General features: G+C 38.9%; 1 protein-coding gene across 1 annotated transcript in view; it reads right to left on the reverse strand.

Moving 5' to 3' along the window:
• Nucleotides 1-15,058, reverse strand: part of mmp25b (matrix metallopeptidase 25b) — a 29,471-nt gene extending 14,413 nt beyond the window's left edge. Inside the window, exons 1-9 of the mRNA XM_056246019.1 lie at nt 14,801-15,058; nt 14,119-14,251; nt 12,452-12,596; nt 11,202-11,494; nt 10,051-10,230; nt 8,868-8,961; nt 8,198-8,280; nt 7,874-8,026; nt 7,037-7,324 (exon numbers count right to left, since the gene is read on the reverse strand). Coding sequence (XP_056101994.1) covers nt 7,037-7,324; nt 7,874-8,026; nt 8,198-8,280; nt 8,868-8,961; nt 10,051-10,230; nt 11,202-11,494; nt 12,452-12,596; nt 14,119-14,251; nt 14,801-14,914 — 1,483 coding nt within the window. The 5' untranslated portion in view covers nt 14,915-15,058. The remainder of the gene's footprint in view (nt 1-7,036; nt 7,325-7,873; nt 8,027-8,197; nt 8,281-8,867; nt 8,962-10,050; nt 10,231-11,201; nt 11,495-12,451; nt 12,597-14,118; nt 14,252-14,800) is intronic.
• Between the last annotated feature and the right edge of the window lie 4,060 nt (nt 15,059-19,118).

The raw sequence follows: 19,118 nt of genomic DNA on the forward strand, positions 1-19,118 counted from the left end.
AAAAGATATGAATGTGTCCACAAATCCCTCATTAACAAATAGACACATATTTAACATAATACAATATCACAGAACCCTAATCTCCACAGATATTTAATACGTTTCTGCTCACTAAATCTCACATATGTTGATATTCAGATTTAAGAAGAGCAAACCCTCTGATATTCAGATTGACAAAATTAAGAAAAGCACAGACATTCATTAAATGTGTTCAAATGAGATTTTGTGCCATCTATGATCAAGAGAAAAAATGAAGGTGGGCATTTGACGCCATCACCATGTATTTGGGGCATTTTTGCACTTCCGGTTCCATTGTCCTGAAGTCATTGGCTGCATCAGAAATCACATTCTTCCCTACTATATAGAAGGCAGAAAACAGAATGTGACAAAAGAAGTATGTCCGTACTCACAGTACTCATAAAAGAGTAGGCAAAAAATACCCGGATGACCTACTTCTTCCAATGAGATTCTGAAGTGTGCATATGATGGATTCTTTACTACCCCATGAGGATTTATGAATGGCAGTGAAGCAATGCAACTGAGGCTTGTAGGTCACATGATCGTGAAGTAATTACTTATTCAAAATAAGTACCTACTCAAGAGAGTGTGCGATATCAGACGTTTTTGGTTACACGCCTAAAATAAAGTCTGTGGTGAACACAAGCAAGCGCAAGATATTTTCTATGACATAAAATACATTGAAAATTTGTAAAGCTTTCACTTGTCTTGTAAAAGGCGGTTGCTAACAAGTAGTTAAATGGGTCTACAGAGGTTGTCGGGGACATTAAACATCATCAACAGGTACAGTAAAATCATCTACTAGTCGCTTTCACAGCCTCGTTGTGTTTATAATCGTGCTCTTGCAAACTACTCAAACTTTCAGGGAAAATGTGTTTAAACAAAGACTGAAAGTCTTTTTCGGAAGTTTATTTATTTTCTTATTTATCCAAAAACTAATGGAAATATACACACCTAAAGGATTATTAGGAACACCATACTAATACTGTGTTTGAGCTCTTTTCACCTTCAGAACTGCCTTAATTCTACGTGGCATTGATTCAACAAGGTGCTGAAAGCATTCTTTAGAAATGTTGGCCCATATTGATAGGATAGCATCTTGCAGTTGATGGAGATTTGTGGGATGCACATCCAGGGCACGAAGCTCCCGTTCCACCACATCCCAAAGATGCTCTATTGGGTTGAGATCTGGTGACTGTGGGGGCCATTTTAGTACAGTGAACTCATTGTCATGTTCAAGAAACCAATTTGAAATGATTCGAGCTTTGTGACATGGTGCATTATCCTGCTGGAAGTAGCCATCAGAGGATGGGTACATGGTGGCCATAAAGGGATGGACATGGTCAGAAACAATGCTCAGGTAGGCCGTGGCATTTAAACGATGCCCAATTGGCACTAAGGGGCCTAAAGTGTGCCAAGAAAACATCCCCCACACCATTACACCACCACCACCAGTCTGCACAGTGGTAACAAGGCATGATGGATCCATGTTCTCATTCTGTTTACGCCAAATTCTGACTCTACCATCTGAATGTCTTAACAGAAATCGACACTCATCAGACCCGGCAACATTTTTCCAGTCTTCAACTGTCCAATTTTGGTGAGCTCTTGCAAATTGCAGCCTCTTTTTCCTATTTGTAGTGGAGATGAGTGGTACCTGGTGGGGTCTTCTGCTGTTGTAGCCCATCCGCCTCAAGGTTGTGCGTGTTGTGGCTTCACAAATATAATGGCGAACATATGAGCGCATGCGCGTGCGGTGTTTGTCTATGTTTGGACTGGAGCTCCGTCGAATTGATTCATTAATCCTTGATTTTCTTCTTTACCACTCATTTATTAACAAGCACTTTCTATTTTTATATCGTGTGAACCTATCCTCGATACTATTCCCTATAAAAAAAACAATCGGATTCCTTTGATATCGCTACTTAGATCCAACTTTGCGAATCTCGGCTACTAGCCTTTAGCCCGCTAGCATTTCACGCGTGAGCTCGCGCCTATCGAGCGTCTGATTTTACACCCGTTTCACTGAAAGGATAAAGGTTATATCCAGCATTCCAGTCCTAAATTAGTAGTGATATTGGTAGTATCACTGCTAATTTACTGTTCATCTGTTATAATGGCGAACATATCGGATGTGTGTCTAACGTTACCTCTGAGTGCAGGTGAGGACACATTCGAGCTGATTTCGGTACGATTGGAGCTGGAATCGGTGGAGAAACAGATCCGTGGTCTGCTGGAGAGGCAAGCCGAGCTGCGGGATCGGCGATCAGCGCTTGAAACGTCACGCGCCGATGCTCACAAGTCAGTGGTTAGTAACTTTTTGACTCCGACTTCGTCTACTCCGTGCGTTTCTCTGCCCAGGAGGACGCAATCATCTCTGGCTTCATTCACTCTGGCACCGACAGAGCACCATGGACCCTGGGTGATCCCACAGCGGAAGACACGAGCCAGGACCAGAGCAAGAACCTCTCCGCCCCTCCCGGTCTTCGAGATCTCCACCCGGAACCGCTTCTCCCCTCTTCGCGAGTCGGAACGCGACGACGCCGTGATCATCGGCACTTCCATGGTCCGTCATGTCCGCGCTACCTCAGGTAAGGGTAAGGTGCGCACTCACTGCTTTCCTGGTGCTCGTGTTCTTGATGTCGCCGCACAGGTTCCCGAGATCCTGAACGGTGACGAGCGCGTCTGAGCCGTTGTCCTCCATGCGGGAACGAACGACATCAGGCTGCGGCAGACGGAGGTTCTGAAGAAGGACTACAGGAGCCTAATCGAGACGGTACGCAGCACAGCGCCTGAGGCAACGATCATCGTGTCTGGACCGCTTCCCACGTACCGACTAGGACAAGAAAGGTTCAGTAGACTATTTGCTCTAAATGAATGGTTAATGTCATGGTGTAATGAACAGAAACTGCTCTTTGTAAATAATTGGAATCTGTTCTGGGAGCGACCTAGGCTCTACCGTGCTGATGGCCTGCACCCCAGCAGAATCGGAGCGGGTGTTCTGTCGGACAACATCTCCAAGACGTTGCACACCATCTGACTAGTAAGTCAAAGTCCAATTCACAGTCTTTGCTGTCCCAACTTAATTGATATAAGTAGTGTAGAACATTATATAGAAACTGTGTCTATTCCTCGTCTAGTGAGGCCAAACAATAAATCTAGTGTAGGATCTAGGAAAAATCTTATTGTAATTAAACCAGAAAATCTAAATATCAGTGAACAAAAACAATTTCTAAAACTAGGTCTTCTAAACATTAGATCGCTCCACCTAAGGCGGTTATTGTAAATGAAATGGTCACAGATAATAGCTTCGATGTACTTTGCCTTACTGAAACCTGGCTTAAACCAAATGAGTATTTCGGTCTAAATGAGTCTACTCCGCCAGGATACTGTTATAAGCATGAGCCCCGTCTGATCGGTCGTGGCGGCGGTGTTGCAACAATCTATAGAGATATTCTTAATGTTACTCAGAAAACAGGTCACAGGTTTAATTCGTTTGAAGTACTTGTGCTAAATGTTACGCTCTTAGATGTAGGAAAGAAATCCCTATTATCTCTAGCCCTGGCTACTGTATATAGACCGCCAGGGCCCTAAACTGATTTCCTAAAAGAGTTTGCAGACTTTCTCTCAGATCTATTGGTCAATGCCGATAAAACAATAATTGTTGGAGATTTTAACATACACGTAGATAAAACAAATGATGCGTTAGGGACTGCGTTTACAGATTTATTAAACTCCTTTGGGGTCAAGCAAAACGTCAGTGGTCCCACTCATCGTCTAAATCATACACTAGATTTAATTATATCATACGGAACCAATCCAACCGATATAGATATTATACCGCAAAGTGACGATCTCACTGATCATTGCATGGTAACGTGCATAATACGTACTGCTGAAATTTGTCATGTTGCGCCGCGTTATCGACCAGGCAGAACAATCCTTCCCATCACTATAGATAGATTCTCAAATAGCTTACCTGATCTATCTCAGCTGCTCAGTGAACCCAAACAAACAGATGAACTAGAGGAAATGACCAGCAGTTTGAGCACCATTTTCTCTAGTACATTAGATATTGTTGCACCAATTAGATTGAAAAAGGTTAGAGAGAAAACTAAAGCACCATGGTACAATAGTACTACACATGCTATCAAGAGAGAAACTCGTAACTTAGAGCGTAAATGGAAACAAACTAATTTAGAGGTCTTTAGAATCGCGTGGAAAGACAGTATGTCTCGTTATAAAAAGGCTCTAAAAACAGCCAGGGCAGAGCATCTCCGCAAACTAATAGAAAATAACAAAAATAATCCAAGGTTTTTTTTTAACACCGTGGCTAGACTAACAAATAAACAGACATCGCCAGAGCAAAATATTCCGTTACAGTATAGTTGTAATGATTTTATGAATTACTTCAATGAGAAAATAGAAAGCATCCGAAATACAATTGTAAATGTACAATCCTCTATGGTGTCTTGTGATACAGCCTCAATTATCGCCCCTCAAGAACAACTACACCGCTTTACAACTGTTGGACAGGAAGAGCTAAATAAACTTATCATTGCATCTAAACCAACAACATGTTTATTGGATCCAATACCCACTAAACTACTGAAAGAAGTGTTACCTGTAGTGGAAGAGCCTCTTCTCAATATTATTAACTCGTCTTTATTCTTAGGTCATGTTCCAAAAATATTCAAGCTGGCAGTAATAAAACCTCTTATTAAGAAACCGCAATTAGATCAAAATAACTTAGCAAATTACAGACCGATTTCAAATCTTCCATTTATGTCTAAAATACTGGAAAAAATTGTGTCCGCTCAATTGTGCTCTTTCTTGCAAGAAAATGAGATATGAAAAATTTCAGTCAGGATTCAGACCGCATCATAGCACAGAAACTCCGCTAGTTAAAATTACAAATGATTTACTTTTAGCTTCTGACCAAGGCTGTATCTCAATACTAGTTCTACTCGATCTTAGCGCTGCGTTCGACACTATAGATCACAAAATACTCTTGGATCGACTACAAAACTACACTGGTGTTCAGGGACAGGCATTAAGCTGGTTCAGATCATACTTATCGGACCGTTACCATTTTGTCTGTTTAAATGGGGAAAAATCGAAGATAACGTCAGTAGACTATGGAGTGCCGCAAGGATCGGTGTTAGGCCCTCTGCTATTCTCAATATATATGCTGCCACTTGGTAATATTATAAGAAAACATGGAATTAATTTCCACTGCTATGCTGATGACACTCAATTATATATTTCATCACGACCAGATGAAAACACTAACTTATCTAAATTGACAGAATGTCTTAAAGATATAAAATGCTGGATGACGTGTAATTTCCTGCTATTAAATCCAGATAAAACGGAGGCATTACTTATTGGTCCAAAAAACTACCCACAAAATCTCTTACAATACAACTTTAATTTAGAAGGATGTCCTGTTACCTTATCGACTACAGTAAAAGACCTGGGTGTTATACTAGACCGCAACTTGTCTTTCGAAAATCATATTTCATATGTTACAAGAACTGCCTTTTTCCACCTTAGAAACATTGCTAAATTACGTAACATGCTATCTGTTTCTGATGCAGAAAAGTTAGTTCATGCATTCATGACCTCGAGACTAGATTACTGTAATGCTTTATTAGCTGGTTGTCCTGCATCTTCAATAAACAAGCTACAGTTAGTGCAAAATGCAGCCGCTAGAGTTCTTACTAGGTCAAGAAAATATGATCATATAACACCGATTTTATCATCTCTGCACTGGTTACCTATTAAGTTCCGTATCAATTACAAAGTACTACTACTGACCTATAAAGCCCTAAATGGTTTAGCTCCTGTGTATTTAATGGACCTTCTATCCCCCTACAATCCATCGCGTTCTTTAAGATCCCTAAATTCGAGGCTTCTGGTCATTCCTAGGATATCTAAGTCCACTAAAGGAGGGAGGGCGTTCTTACATTTAGCTCCTAAACTCTGGAATAGCCTTCCTGATACTGTTCGTTGCTCAGACTCGCTCTCCCAGTTCAAAACTAGATTAAAGACGCATCTCTTCAGCCAAGCATTCACATAATGCTTACCTTTTATACCACTGTTGAATCAGATCGAATGCATTAATATTATGAACAGCAGCTACGCTAATTATTTCCCATCTGCTTTTCTGCTGTAATCTCGGGACGGTAGTCCCAAGGTAAATAGCGTTCGTCAGCTCCAGTTTGTATCCAGCCTCTCACGGAGACTTCAGATGCCCCAACACCTGCGATGAGACGACTCGACGCCTGTGAAGAGACGACTCAACGCCGGCGAAATGTTATGCCCTAAATTAATACATGATGATTAACTAACTATATTCTTCTATGTACATTTCTGAAATGCACTTTCTGTAAAGCTGCTTTGAAACAATATGTATTGTGAAAAGCGCTATACAAATAAATTTGAATTGAATTGAATTGAACAAATGCTTTGCTGCATACCTCGGTTGTAACGAGTGGTTATTTCAGTCAAAGTTGCTCTTCTATCAGCTTGAATCAGTCGGCCCATTCTCCTCTGACCTCTAACATCAACAAGGCATTTTCGCCCACAGGACTGCCGCATACTGGATGTTTTTCCCTTTTCACACCATTCTTTGTAAACCCTAGAAATGGTTGTGCGTGAAAATCCCAGTAACTGAGCAGATTGTGAAATACTCAGACCGGCCCGTCTGGCACCAACAACCATGCCACGCTCAAAATTGCTTAAATCACCTTTCTTTCCCATTCTGACATTCAGTTTGAAGTTCAGGAGATTGTCTTGACCAGGACAACACCCCTAAATGCATTGAAGCAACTGCCATGTGATTGGTTGATTAGATAATTGCATTAATGAGAAATTGAACAGGTGTTCCTAATAATCCTTTAGGTGAGTGCACAAACATAGTCTCACTGACCACTAGATTGATATGATAACAAAAGCTTCCTTTGTATACTAAGCTGAAAATGCACTTGAGGTAAACAGACGTTCTCTAAATTACCCTCTCCCCAGGTGATGATGTCATCAGGGTTAATGGGCACACCCTTCCAGAGGGAGGAGTCTCTGGGATAATCTGCGTCTGGACGACGGTTCTCAGTCCCTGAGCCTTCATTGAACCTCCAGAACTCTCCACCGCTGAAGATGTAGGTTTTTCCATTATGAGCCCAAGTGAAGGCCGCCTCCACCCTCTTCACATCCTTTCCATCATGAGAGATCAGCCCCCAGTCTGACAACGGACGTGGATAACCAGAAATCGCCATGGTGTCTTTAAATACCCAGTACTGTGAGCCTATGTAGAAAAAAAAGAAAAAAAATTACTACATGCATTCACTAACAGAAACAAGCATTTTCAAACTGATTTCCGACATGACAACGCCTGGAGTGTTTGGCATGTAATGGATATGACAACGTTGATGTTGGCAGAATAGATCTGCTACGCTGCTGCTGTTATTGCTTCAGCTGCAATAAATACAGGACTTGCTATGGCCAATACATACATGACACACTGCTGTGAGTAAGTAAGACATGCTGCGGCTGTACAATATAGCGTACATGATTTACCCGTAGCAGATCTATACAGGTGGAGCTGGGGAAGCTGGAGGGTTTATGAAAGCACGCTGCACTGCTAAGGCAAATGCTAACCAAGTATATGAAAGTTGAGCAGCGAGCCTTATTGGCTGCTGATGCAGCAGGAACCAATCAGCTGTGCCCTATAGAGAATGATGTGATTGCAAGCGTTTGAGTTAAGGACCTATTAGCCTGCGGCATCTAGAGTTTCATTACAGAACTTTGTATTTGTTCTTCCATTGTGCACCCAAATGAATAAGAAGAAACTAACCTATGAAGAAGACGATTTTGCTGTCCGCCTTTCTTTCATAAACTGCATCTATCTTGTCAGTGCCAGGAGGAAGACCGATCCAGAAGTTTTTTATGAGAGCAGGCTGAAAGGACACGAGAGATCCAGACCGCTGGATTCGCCAGAAATATGGACCTGGCCGAAGCAGAGGAAATGAAACAAAAATAAATGAACTTAAATGAATATAAAATTAAATAAAAAAGAGCTACAAATATAATACATGTAGCAGCTTTATTATAATCTTTTAAAGCTATGCAAAATCTGTAAATTTCTAAGAAATGTTATTTTAGACAGCATAGATTGTACCTTTAAAAAAGAAAACATCTCCTCTGATGTTTGCCACCGCATCGAAACCTCCCTCACAACGATTCTGGGCTGTTGGATCCGGTCTAGACAAACAGAGATTTTAATTTGAACAACTTCTCATCGAGTGCTGGAGATGTCATTAGAAGCGCATATAGCAGTGTATCTACACTGTTGTTCAAAAGTTTGGGGCCTGAAAGAGTTTTTAATGCTTTTGAAATAAGTCTCTTGCTGATCAAGGCTGCATTTATTTGACCAAAAAATACATTAAAACACTAATATTGTGAAATATTTGTGCAATTCAAAATAACTTTTTCTACTTGAATCTATTTTTAAATGTCATTTATTCTTGTGATGCAAAGTTGAATCACATGATCCTTCAGAAATCATTCTCATATGCCGATTTGCTGCTCAAGAAACATTTCTGATTATTATCAATGCTGAAAACAGTTGTGCTGCTTAATATTTTTGTGGAAACCGTGATACATTTCTTTTCAGGATTAGTTGATGAATAGAAAGTTCAAAAGAACAGCATTTACTTGAAACAGAAATCTCTCTGATTATTTTAAAAGTCTTTACAGTCACTTTTGATCAATTTAATGCTTTTCTGAATAAAAGAAAAGTTCTCTAACTTTTGAACGGTATCGCATGTGTCTTGGTAAACATGACTCACTGTAATGGTACTTTGGGATGGGGTGGATTTGGTGGTTTGGGTAAGTGTGGTGTAGGTTTATTTGGTGATGGTGTTGGTGAGCCTCTCTTCATTCCTGTCAAATAACAAACCAAAACCACAGCCACAACTTTAGATATGGTCAGCTCGGCTTAAAGGGCTAGTTCACCTAAAAATTTAAATTCCAGAAAAATCTAATTAATTAATTACTCACCCTCATGTCGTTCCAAACCCATAAGACTTTCGTTCATCTTCAGAACACAAATGAAGATCTTTTTGATGAAATCTGAGAGCTTTCTGTCCCTCCATTGACATCCTAAGCAACTACCACTTTCAAGCCCCAGAAAGGTAGTAAAGACATCATAAGGTAATCCATGTGACAGTTTAATCTCAATTTTATGAAGTGACGCAAGTGCTTTGTTTGCAAAAAAAAAAATTAAAGATAAAATTAAAATCATAATTTACTACTTTATTTTACAAAATATTTATCTCCAACGCTCGTTCACGCAACAACATCTGTTCTCGCGTCAACACAACACGCATGCGTTGTGCTCTCGTAAAGACGTGTCGGATATTAATATTTTGTAAAAAAGTGGTAAATTATGTTTTTTTCGCAAACAAAGCACTTGCTTCGCTTTATAATATTGAGGTTAAACCACTGGAGTCACATGGATTACTTTAATAATGTCTTTGTTACCTTTCTGGGGCTTGAAAGTGGTAGTTGCGTAGCTGTCAATGGAGCGACAGAAAGCTCTCAGATTTCATCAAAAAGATCTTCATTTGTGTTCCGAAGATGAACGAAAGTCTTACAGGTTTGGAACGGCATGAGGGTGAGTAATTAATGATAATGAACAGATAATTTTACAGATAATGAATTCAAACCATTAAAAAGTGTTACATTTACATTTTATTTAACTTCACATTCTTAGCACATTTAAAGAAATAGTTCAATAACAAAAAAAAAAGAAAAAAAAAGAAAATGCTGATTGCATGCTGAAATGTACATGGAGCTGATGTACATGGAGAAAAGGAATGTGATTTTTCCTTTGTGTTCCATAGAAAGAAAATATCAGCAAACAAAATTTAAAAGACCTGAAGATGAGCAAATGATGACACAATATTCAATTTTGGGTGAACAATCCCTTCCAGAGCAGGTGCAAACAGCTTATTAAGAGCATATTCCTACCGTAGATTGACTGAATGGCATAGCGATCGTCAGCTGGAAGAGTGTAAGATGCGATATCAGCTCCAACAGCACCCTGGTAATACGGCCGCATGATGGAAGGAGAAGAGGAGGAATGAGAGAGACCGAGGGCATGACCAAATTCATGCACAGCCACCGAGAACATATCAGTGCCGCTGTCATCTGAAAACATTGAGAGAATAAGAGGAGATTCTCATTTATGTATAATATCATTTTATAAGTGGGTGATTCGTCAATGAAGGACACTTTTGACTTAAAAGCATGAAAAACTAATCTAAAGGATTTAGTATCACATGCCCTAAAATAAAGATGACGTGATGGTAATGACAATACTTACTTTTTTTTAACGTTTCTTTTTCTCCAGGTCTTGAACTTTTTTAACATAAGTTAGCTAGCAGTCTAATAAAACTGAACTTAAAAAACTAAGATTATTAACCTCTGAAATCAAGAAAACCTGAGAAAAAAAGTTTCTGTTAACGAGATGTGCTTCACTTCTCATTTCCGTCAAATGTTTTCTAAAATTCTTGGCATGATGGAAATAACAGCAATACTTCTTTGTTATACAGTACAAATATGCCATTTTAGGCTACTCATAAGCCCTAAAATTTGGGAGAATTTAATGTTGAAATTAGGGGGGGGGGGGGGGTAAATATATTTGGATTTAAAATACAATTCATGAGTTTGTTTGATCATATAATCATATGGCATAGGTGAAAAGATTTGGCTTGCTGTCCATGATTGAAAGTTTGCTCTTAAATAAATTTTTGAGAAATACATAAAAATTTAAAAAACAGGCTTATGGGATGCTTTAGAGAATGCGTAATCGGAAGATTTAAGCTAAGATGCTGCTTATATACCCATCCGCCCAAAACTTACGTCATGAACTTCATTTAGTATTCAGTAACAATTTGTATTGTATAAAGTAATAATAATATAAATAAATGTGACTTCACTTGGTTTGACTTTTTCTTCTGTGAAAAAAAAAAAAAAACAGACAAAATATCCTAAAAGCAAAAAAGTAAAACCAGTTCATTTGCAAATGTCTTGAAATTGATTAATCCACAAATATTCAGCTTTGGGACTGTTATTCATCAATCAATCAGTGAATATTTAGTACTGCTTGTATATCTTGCCTGCGTAGGTCCAGCTCTCCTCATCATCAAAATGTGTATCTCCAGCAAGATCATACTCCCCTGGGAAGAAGGCATGAGCAAGTGTCCCTCCCTTCCCATCAAATGGATATCCGTCATCGTGGAGCGAGCGGGCGAAAGAGATCTTAATATCGGCTGTGTTCTGCTCGCTTGGGGAAGCAGCTTGTTGAAACTTGAGGTTGGTGACATCACTCCAGGCTTTAAAGGCATGGGTCATTATATAGTGTACAGCATTGGGTTTAAGGGATGGAAGGAGAGATGGGTAATTCTGGATGCTAGTAGGAAAAACAGAGATAAGTTAGCGACTGCATATTTTAAAAGGGTTATTGTAAGTTATTACGCTTGGCAGTGACCATCCAGCTAACAAAAAATGTGTTCTAAGAACCTTTTGCTAATGTTCCCATCAAGTTATGATAACATTATTTCTGAATGTTCTCTGAACAGTCAAAATGTTTATCCGGCAAACATTCTGGAAAAGTTACTTTAGAAAGTTCTCTGAACATTCTGGAACAAAGTTCAACTAAAGCAAAGCTGTAAGGGTCGGTTGACACAGAATGTGTTTTTGCTGTTTAAAATGCGACACGCAGGTCGTGGAACGTAAAAAGCTCAAGTTTTTTAAAAAGTATTTTAGCTTGAGCGCCACGTTTTTAGCGTGCCGTATCATGCGCGAGACGCTGCAACGCTGAAACAACACTAAACTGAGCTAAATAATAATATCTTCAGTAGAGCTGCTTTACAGCTTAAATTTCATGTTTCATAATTTATGAATTGTACAATATTAACACTGTTATTTTCCTGTTTATTAACGTGTCGTGATCTGCTTCAAAACAATATGAATACAATTTTATGCAACTTTATACAATTTGTATTGTATAAAGTAATATATAAATAAATGTGACTTCACTTGTTTTAAAGCATTTGTCTTCTGTGAAAAAAACAGACAGAAAAAAGCTCAAGTTTTTAAAAAAGCTTGAGCTTTTGAGCGCCGCGTGTCATGTGCGAGACACTGCGGCGGTTAAAGACGTCCGTCTCGCGCGTGTTGGAAAAGTAGCGCAGTGGAATGGGAAAATTAGTTCTAAGAATGATGTTTTTATGCAAACATTTTGAGAACATTATGAAAGACCAGATAACTGTGAGCAAACATTCTGTTAACATTACTATGAGAACGTCTGTTTACAATGTCCTGAAAACAGTTCCCTGTTAGCTGCGCATGTGTGTCTAGCGATGCAGACCTCCATGTGAGGTCAGACTTTTTCCAGCGGAGTCCAACAGTGGCATATCTTCTTTTCCTCCTTCGCTTTTTCAGCAAGTCCCCGAACCCTATAATGTCCGGCAATGAACATCGTGGTGTGCTCATCAGTTTCAGGGTGGCACTGTCTAGAGAAGCACAGGACAGAAGGTCTCAGATCAATATATAGACTTCAGGGATACAGAGTCCATTACAGTACATGTAATAAAAGCCCATGTGAGGAGGAGAGACAATGAAATAGTTCTATCTCTAGAGGAAATTTATTGAACCCACCAACCACAGCATGAGGTAAAGTCACTCTAAATCTCATCATTACACTTGGATATATCAAGAATGGAAAACTAAAAAATCCTGTTTTTTTTACGGAAAAAAACTGGCAGCTGTGGTTACCAGAACTTTACCGTCAAAAATACGGTATCAACGTTTTTGGTTTTACAGACTTAACTTAAAATTTACAGTAATAAAACGTAATTCATTATCTGATATAATGATAATTTACCAACCTATTAAAGTATTAATATCTGTTTTGTACCATTGTAATACACTGACAACCAACAACCATCACAGCAGTGATGAGTCACATGATCAATCAAAGCTCATAACAAGCAATCTTCCACAAGAAAGTTAATACTATTATATTGAAGCTGCACAGTGTTATTCGCACAAACATTAAACACCATCATGGTAACACACATGACATTTTAAATATGCAATAAACATTAATTTAACAACATTAAATGTAACATAAAACCCTAATTTACATAACTGATTAGAAAATAACTAAGAAAACTAAGAAGAAACATAGTTATTTCAACAAAAATAAATCAAACGTGAAGTGTCACGCAAGGAATTGTGGGAATGTCAATTTACGTTTTTTCACTGTAAATTCTTCTTTTCACTTTCAAAAACTGTAAATTTAACGGTATTTTACAGTAAAATTACATTAAATGTACCGTTAGATCTATCACAGTTATTTACCGTATATAGTAAGGAAACTTTCTGTTAATCAATTAACAGTTTTGCACTGTAGCATTTTTACAGTCTTTTACCGTTAAAATCACAATCATTTTGCTAACATGGAACGTTCTCAGAAGTTTAGCTAATGTTGTGGCAAGGTTATCTCATAGTTATCAACAAAATCATAGTTCGAAATCATCTGATCTTTAATAATGTTCTCAAAAAGTTAGTACAAAAACATTATTTATACATTGTTCATGGAATGTTTTTACCTAAAACATTTGGTTGGATGTTTGCATAATGTTTTTTAAATGTTACTACTACTCAAACATTCAAAAGTAACGTTCTCTTTATGTCTGCAAAATGATTGAAATGTTCCCTTAGCGTTCAAGCAAGAATGAACCTAGAAAAGTTTTTAAAACGGGATGTTTTGAGCGTTCAGAGAACATTCAGAAACTTAATGTGAACATTACCAAAACGTTCTTTGAACATATTTCTGTTAGCTGGGATGGTGTTTTGATTTAATTTGATTAGAAAAAAAGCAGGGAAATCTAGAACAAAAAAGAACAAATAAATGAAGAAGAAAAAAAGGCACTGAAAAAGACTTCTCAAAGTTTTGTGAAACAAGGCCGTTAGACCATTTCCTGCATGTGATGAAGTGCTTTCAGTGAGAGGCACACGCATTGCATTTACCGAGTCTGCCCGTGTCTTTGAGGCCAGCGAATCTCTGCATTTCTTTGATGGCCTTCTCAATGCCCTCTTTGGTTTGCAGCTGCCCTGTGCGGGGGTCCGGAGGGGGCAGGTACCCATACCTGCTCAACCAGTCCTACGAGAAATCACACACTAAATGTTCATTTTACTTAGTCAAATATACACATGAATACAGCCATTTTATCAATTTCGATTAAAGTGTAAAGGCCAGTTCACAATAAGAACAATAACAGTAACTATTAGCGTCCACACCAACGTACAATAAAATTTCTGATTCTGATTGGCTGTCAGTGGTTTCATCGTTCATCATTTGGAAGAAAAAAAAATCTTCTGAAAAAGATTTTCATCCTTCTGTCATTATAATTTATTGTTGTGGTGTGGAAATCCCTATTCTCTTAGAAATGACCCCCCCCCCCCCCCCCTCTCTCTCTCTCTCTCTCTCTCTCTCTCTCTCTCTCTCTATAAAAAATCCCTGACATTCCACTCATTTACATCTGTCTCAAAGGGATTATACACACATGCAAAACTAACATATGCACATGAAACAAAAAAAAACCCGAAAAAACAAACAAACCCACTTATATGGCACAATCAATGTATGGTTTTTTTTTCTGTTTTTAAAAAGAGTTTAACTTGTAGTAATGCAGAGTAAGGCTCATCTTACCACACCCCGGGAGTACTGGTCCGGCATCGGAGCCAAAAGAACCGGAGAGATAAACACAAGCACAGTGCAGGTCAGGTGAACCAAACAAACACATCCTGAGGAAATCATCTGCATGGACGGAATAAAGAACAAACAGCTGCCGACAATTAAAAGGATCTGCCTTTATTCTAAGGTTAATGTTGCCCTTATCCCTTCAAACCGTTATGTGCTCTGTTTCTCTTGCCACTTGCAGTTTATATCTCTAAGGACTAGGCAGGGCCGACCAATCGATGAGAAGGGAAGCTCTCTCAATCTCTCTCTCTCTCTCTCTCTCTCTATTCTGAAAAAAAAACTCTTTCTGTAAGTGTAAGAATCTCTCACTCCCTGCTGAATCAAGTGAGCATTACTTAACTGCATTAAAATACATAATTAATATTAACATTAACTATTCAATTATGCCTTTATTTAAAACAAGTAGCTAAAGCTTTAACATTCTTAGATTTTGCCAAACAAATCAGTTTAAAAAACACACACACCACAAAACACAACTGAGGTTAAGGTGCAGTAGTTACACCCATAACTGAAAGAAACAGGATGTTTCGAATTTTACCGTTACAACACTAATATTGTTTCTGTTTTAGTCCCTCAGTAAAACAAACACAGCAATGATAGCAATTACAATTATTTGTTCTTTCATTTTCAATATGTATAATATTGCTTACAAAATCTAGTGACAATCTATTAAACTTGTGCAAGAAAGCTACTTTTAATAATCATGTATTAGTAATGTATCAAATAAATAAATCATGTAATGAATAATCATTTGCGGACAAGCCTACATCTGACTCTGACACAAAAATAAAACTTGTGTGACCGGAAGCTGTGGCAGGAAGATAACCTCACAGGGGTTCAGGAAATGTAGGCTACATGTGTGTTTTAAAAAAAATAAAGTCCTCCTGGCACTAACTTTGAAGTTTAAGTTCTTAGTGTGTTTAACTGAAGTGTATCGCTCTTTTCTGTTTAGGATGCTCAGTAATGCTGTAGTTTTGTAATACTCGTCATCATAGGACACATTTCAACATAGGCCTATTGCGCTGTCACTGTCAGACACATGAACATGTGGTAAACGATGCAAAACGGGACGTTAATGAGCAATACCTCACGTTAGTGCTGCCTGTAGCACAAGTGTTGTTGTTCCCAATATGTGCTGATAAGGTGCGTCACATTTACCGTGGTTCGGGGAACTTTTGCTGGCGGAATCCAGTCAATCCGTGCGATCGGAAGTTTCGCGTGAGGACGAAACAATTCGCCACGCAGATTTTGCTCATATGGACTTTTTTCTTTTACTTTTATCATTCTTCTAGTTGCCTAATAGTTTGTTTGTTTTTTCATCTGGTCTTTCATAATGCTCTCAAAATGTCAGCACAAAAACGTTATTATAGCCTACGTTGTTCATAGAACAGCTAATTTCTAAAAAGTTTTTGCTGGAGGTTAATCTTTTTACATGTTGCTAGGCTACTTCAGAATATTAATTCAAAAGTAGCCTATACATCAAATGTGATGTCCACTTGATGTTTGCAAAATGATCAAATGGAATGTTCTCTTAATGTTCGCATAAAAAAACATTTAATATTTCCACTAACATCAATAGATCGTTTGTTCGTGGTTATCTGGCCTTTAATAATGTTGTCAAAATCCAACCCGTTCTCATTCCCAGGGCGTCATTACGCTTTGGTCACGTCCTTTGGCGTCTACCACCAACGCACATGGCACCCTTTAGCGTCAATGTGAGACGCACAGAGCTTTCCACCCAAGGGGGTAATCCATCGACCGGAAGTTGAAGCCGGCCGGGTGCCGCAATCTTGTAGCAGAACTTCACTTGCGTTAGCATTTCCATTGACTACCATTCATTTTGGCGTCACTTTGACAGCGAATAACTTTACATCTGAGGCGTTTAAAGACTCCATTTGTCCATTATTTATTTCTAAAGAAACACGACAATGTATAAATGGCTCCATTACCTTCTATGTTACATTATGGCCCCGTAGAAACAGTTTTAGTAAAAATAGGCTAACGATTGCGTCATAACCACTCGACTCTCTGTCGCGCTGTACAGAAATTATCGTACAGACAGGAGGAGAAGCTCGCAGCCAATCGGGGGGACGTCCCGTCAAGAGAGAAGCCCATAGATAATGAGTCCATAAAAGCAACGGAATACTTACTCCTGCTCACTCACGATAAAGGACTCTTTGCTCAAGTTCCCCGTCTCTGCAAGATTAACGTTGGCAATTTTCACGCACAGCTACTAGAAGATTCACGTCTGTCAGACAGGTTGCTCACGTCATCAAGCTTAGTTTGAGTCGGTCTGAGTCTGCGCGTCAGGAACGGAAGTTCTCAAAAATCGCTAAAAGTGGGCTTCAACTGTCTCAACTGAGTTCCAATGAGATGGCTCTGTCCATTTCTTTTACTGTCTATGCTTTCCACTAACTCCAATGTAAACCAAAATCTTAGCTAAAAAAAATGAACTCATTCATGCAATGTTTTATTTCTATAATTTGTTTTATTGGACGTTTAAATAGCCTAGGGTTTTTTAAATGTTACTAGTTTCAGTCTTCAGAATATTCAGAGAACATTCAAAAGTAACGTTTTCATAATGTTTGGAAAATGTATGGAATCTTTTCTTAAAGCTCCAGTCCGTAGCTTTTCCTCTTTGTCGCCATCTCTCTGTTCGAAATCTGTAACTGCAGTGATTCGCGGAATTATCATCTTTACGTGGGTTGTAAATCGGCATGAAACAGCGCGGATGAACACAGTGCTTTGAGGCGAGTGCTGCTGTCAGTCACCGCGCTGTGTGGATACTGTCATACAGAATCACAGATTCACTTTTTGAAAGTTTGACCAACATAAGAATTTTCATAAGAAAATGTCTTCTGAACAAGTAAGTAACATCCATTTTTGTTCTGACCAACTAAGGGGGAAAAAGCATTCGACATGATAAGCTTCGTTAGATTTAATCAACGCGATTTACAGCAACCGTGCAAATTATAGCCTACTTTGTTCTCAAATTCATGTTAACAACATCACATCAGCATAGCGTGACTAATGTTAAATTTAAAGTGTTTTATGGTTACCTGTGTAGTTCAGAATTCATATTCTCCATAATAGCAAAACGAGAAAGGCACAACAAAGGAAACTCCATAACTGTGAATTAAGAAAACGTACTGTTACACGATTGAACTATTGAAATGTCTTACTTGTTCAGCAGAAAAAAGCCGTCTCTTTTTCCGTTTCGAACCCCTTCAAAACACGGAGTTCACGCACTTTTCAAAAGCCCCGCCGATGTTTAAATCCTTGTGTTCGCATGAGACGGTTTCTTTCTCTTTCTCTAGCCACCTTAAATCCGAAGTACGAAGTCTTTTGGGTTTTATAACTGCTGAATCTCCAGTTGACACTGATGATTGTTGTTTGGATCTTTCTGGATCCGCCATAAGTTTAATCATGTAAAGTGCTGCGAGAAAAGCCTATACATCTAAACATCTCGTCACGCGCAGTATAGCCGGCTAGCCGAAACTCCTTCTTTATGTGTACGGGTGTGACGTCATGACGCAAAGACACGCTCGAATTTCCCGCGGAAACCCACCAGTACCACTGGAATTAAAATCATTATTACAAGCTAACCGTTTTGAATCTAGCTATGGCAAGCAGATAGTTTTGACCACTGGCAGAATAAGTTTTTTTTAATATAATTATTTTGGATTATTTTCAACTTAAAAAAGTTACGGACTGGAGCTTTAAAGGGTTAGTTCACCCAAAAATGAAAATTATGTCATTAATGACTCTCCCTCATGTCGCTCCAAGCCCGCCAGACCTCCGTTCATCTTCAGAACACAGTTTAAGATATTTTAGATTTAGTCCGAGAGCTTTCTGTCCCTCCATCGTAAATGTATGTATGGTATACTGTCCTTGTCCAGAAAGGAAATAAAGACATCATCAAAGTAGTCCATGTGACATCAGTGGGTTAGTTCGAATGTTTTGAAGCATCGAAAATACATTTTGGTCCAAAAATAAACAAAAACTAGGACTTTATTCAGCATTGTATTGTCTTCCGGTTCTGTTGTGGATCCGCGTTCAGTGCCGCTGCTGACGTGTGTCTGGTGCGTCCGTGTATTCGGGTTCAAATAAATATGGCTGGGCAAAAAAATGCAAGTCTTCCTCTGTGTGGAAATCCTTAGACATGTTTGCGAAGATTGTTTTGTTTCCAGCGTGCGTCTCCCTCAGACTGTAAACGAAGCTCGGGCGCACCAGAGACACGTCAGCAGCGTCTTACGTCAGCGGCGGC

Source organism: Rhinichthys klamathensis, unplaced genomic scaffold (genome assembly GCF_029890125.1).
Source record: "Rhinichthys klamathensis goyatoka isolate OS25496 unplaced genomic scaffold, OSU_Roscu_1.1 h1tg000035l_1, whole genome shotgun sequence".
Taxonomy (NCBI): domain Eukaryota; kingdom Metazoa; phylum Chordata; class Actinopteri; order Cypriniformes; family Leuciscidae; genus Rhinichthys; species Rhinichthys klamathensis.